Here is a 3,343-nt window from a genome sequence, read left to right on the forward strand (position 1 = left end):
GTATGCAAGTCTGCTTCCTGTGGGGTGCTTACTGACCACGGCACACGAGGCACTGTTTGATTAGCATCCAGGTGGCAGGTAAGGAGGGGCAGATGTCATTCCTGAGGAGTCCAAGGTGATGGGGTTTGTAGGTCTCGGGTCTGATCTCTCTATTCTGAATTGACCTTGGGCAATGTCTGTGGAGACAGCCCGAGACTCTCAGCGTGGAGCTAAAGTGGACTCGTGTTCTTGGCAAGCTGCCAGCAGGCGTTTGCCTGTAGAGAGGCTAAGTTGTCTGTTGGGGTTGGCAGCCTTAACCCACAACCTCAGTTCTTTTTGACTTACGAACAGCTGAAGAAACTGGACTTGTGACCACACAAGCTGTTGTTCTGACAAACTGACTTTCACTATGGTAGAGCCTCCTGTGCTGCTTCTGGCTGCTTCTCACTCCACAGCTCACCACAGCTTCTGGGACAGGAGCAATGGATGAAGACCCGGCTCTTCAGATTGCCGAGTGTTGGTGCTGGACGCCTTTCGTCTGTGCTCAGAGATTAGAGCGCAATAGCACCCACTCGCTGGTGGTTACCATTGAAGTGCCCTTTGACATCTGAGATAATCCGTGCACATAATACATCTTTCTTGCCGTAGAAAACCTGCAGGAAATCAGAACCGTGTGCCGCTGCCTGGAGAGCAGCCTCGCTGCCTGACTTCCAGCTGTGAACGGCAGCCGCTCTGAGGAGGCCCCTGGAGTGGTGGAGTAGTAGTGTTCCTCTACCATTGAGAGCTTTAGTTTCCTGTCATCTGAAAACATTTTACATCTGGACTTTTATCCCCCAGACCTGGACAGTTGTAGCGAGAAGGTCTTTAGCACTGCTTTATAATTCCTGTTTGGGCAGGACCTTTCACTTACGGAAAGACAGACTCGACCTTTGTGAGGTAACGGTAACCGTTTGCCCTAGGATTTTTTTTTTTTTTTTTTTGTTAGCAAAGTTTATTATTTCCATACTGAACAAATGGAGATAATCATGCTTCGTTAAGTAGGGGTTACATGAAGGAAAAACTGCAGAGGCTGCTGTGTGAAGGATGAGTGTGTTTACATCTGTCAGTCAACAGTTGGCCTACCATAGGGCTCTCCTGGTCCTGGTGACCAAAAGCCTTTGCTAAATAAAGAACACTGCAGGAGAAGTATTTTTTAGTTGACTACTGAATCGAAGAGGTGAGGTGCCAGAGTTCGAATCTTTATATTGAGGTGAGTTTGTTAAAAACCAACCAGCCAAACAACCCTTTACCTGAGGTTTTCCTAGTTGATTTCCTTGAAATTAGAAAAAAAAGATTTGTTTTCTTCCTTCCTGTTTCATTGTTGTGATGTTGGGGATCAAACCCTTGTGCGTTCTGGGTGTCTTCCGCACACTGAGCTCCACTCCAGCTCAAATCGATGGCCTGTGCGTCTCCGTTTATCTCCATTCGGATAAGAGGTGTATGACAACAGTCGTCTACCTGTTTTTGTTTCTCTTTTGTTGCTTTCCAAAGCAACAGCTGTCTCTAAGAGCCAACAGCTTTCTAGAAGGGATCCCGTGCTTTCAGGTGGGCCCTGAGAAGGCCGCATTCGCACTAAAGGAGGCTCTAAGTCGGTGCAGTGCCCAGTGCATTCCCGAGCGCCCCTTCCTCCGGAGGCAGAAGTATGCAGGTTTTCCCTGAGAGTTGGGCACTTTGTCTGGCGTAGCATTTCAACTTGATTTTTTTTTTTTTTTTTTTTTTTTTTTTAATTAATGGCTCCTTTGAAAAACAGTTTGTGAAGCAGGATTTTTGTTTCTAAACGTCCTCAGAGAGCAGAGCTATTGGTGGCTTAAAAAGGCAATTCCTTTGCTCGCCATTAGGTGGCAGTAGAGAGTCTGAGCGGCTGCGGGCCTGGCTCCTAGTATTAGGAGTTAGAGACATTTTCCCTTCTGCCCTGAACATTCCGTTGAAGTGACTCCAAAGCATTCTCTCTTGAGTTGAAAGGATTCAACTTTTTCAAACCACTTTTTAACAAAAACATCTTTTTTATTAAAATTCTTTTCTTTATCCTTCCTTCCTAATTTTTTTCCTCCAATTTTCCAAGACAGGGTTTCTCTGTGTAGTCCTGGCTCTCGCTCTGTAGATCATGCTGGCCCCCAGCTCAGAGATCTCCCTGCCTCTGCTTCCTGAATTCTGGATGGAATTTAAAGTGTGCACCACCACCAACTGGCCAAAACAAACAAACAGCCCCAAAGAACAACAAAACCACTTTACTTTTTTAAGTTTGAAGGTAATTTCTAAAGTTTAAATGGGTCCATATTGAAGCTCGTGTAAAGAGTGGCCATCAGACAGTATTATCAATTTATTCAAATTATGTCTATGCCTATACCTGGATAAAAGAAACCTAAACTTTGCTGTAAAACGTCAGCATGTTTCAAGGCAAATTTGCAGTATTTTAAGACAAGGGTAGTGTCAATTTATTAAGTGCCTTATAGGACAGGGTCTTACCCTGCCTTCTTCTCTCTGGAGTTAATACGGTTGTTGATGTTTCTAACCCAGAGACAACTTAAAGCACTTGGTGATGTGGGTGTGGCTGTAACACTTCACCACCTGTCATTTTCCTCAAGTATGGTGAAACTATTTCAAGTTTTTGTGGCTGAGTCGAAGGAAATTGTGTTTGTGTTGTTACTGCTGCTCTGTGTTGCTGGTCGGTAATGTGAACAACGGCTCCTGTTCTCCGTGTTTATTTATGAGCTATAAAACTGTATGTACCATGTAAAGAGTATACATTTTCCACAAGCTTTTCTACTTCAAGCTCTTTATACATTGTTGGACTGTGTGGCATAAACCTTGTTTCATTTAATAAATGGAAATAATATATGATAATATGGCTTGCGATTATTTCAGATGCATGGAGAGATTTAGACAAAGACCAAAAGGATCCAGAAGGCAGGGGAAGAAACAGTGACTGTGAAAGTGGTCGCGGAAACTTTTCTCTGTTTGGAGAAGTTCCTGGGATCACCTTACTCTTTGTTTTGTCCTTAAGAGCTGGCCCTCTTCCTCGACCCCCATCCCCACGTCATTTTGTGAAGTACTCAACATTCACAGCCCCAATCATAATCCCTCGGTCCTTCCAGTGCTAGGAGCTGCTAGAAGCAGGAGCTTGGCTCGTTGGTCAGGTGGACTAGACAGGGACATTCGTTTCATTGCACACAACAAAGTTAAGTATGAAGTGGGCTAATTAACTTCTGGGTTACTTAAAGGATTGCCCAGATGCCCGTCTTCTTAACATTTGAGTTACATATAACGGTTTGTTAAGTCCTGGGTAGAAGAGGAAACTTTGCTTGTTAATGGGTATGGTTTTCAG

General features: G+C 44.4%; 1 protein-coding gene across 1 annotated transcript in view; it reads left to right on the forward strand.

The window, feature by feature from the left end:
- Nucleotides 1-2,862, forward strand: part of Slc25a30 (solute carrier family 25 member 30) — a 21,837-nt gene extending 18,975 nt beyond the window's left edge. The window contains exon 10 of the mRNA XM_032917791.1: nucleotides 310-2,862. Coding sequence (XP_032773682.1) covers nucleotides 310-351 — 42 coding nt within the window. The 3' untranslated portion in view covers nucleotides 352-2,862. The remainder of the gene's footprint in view (nucleotides 1-309) is intronic.
- Nucleotides 2,863-3,343: the final 481 nt, after the last annotated feature.

The sequence above is a fragment of the Rattus rattus genome, chromosome 12 (genome assembly GCF_011064425.1).
Source record: "Rattus rattus isolate New Zealand chromosome 12, Rrattus_CSIRO_v1, whole genome shotgun sequence".
In the NCBI taxonomy this organism is placed as follows: Eukaryota; Metazoa; Chordata; class Mammalia; order Rodentia; family Muridae; genus Rattus; species Rattus rattus.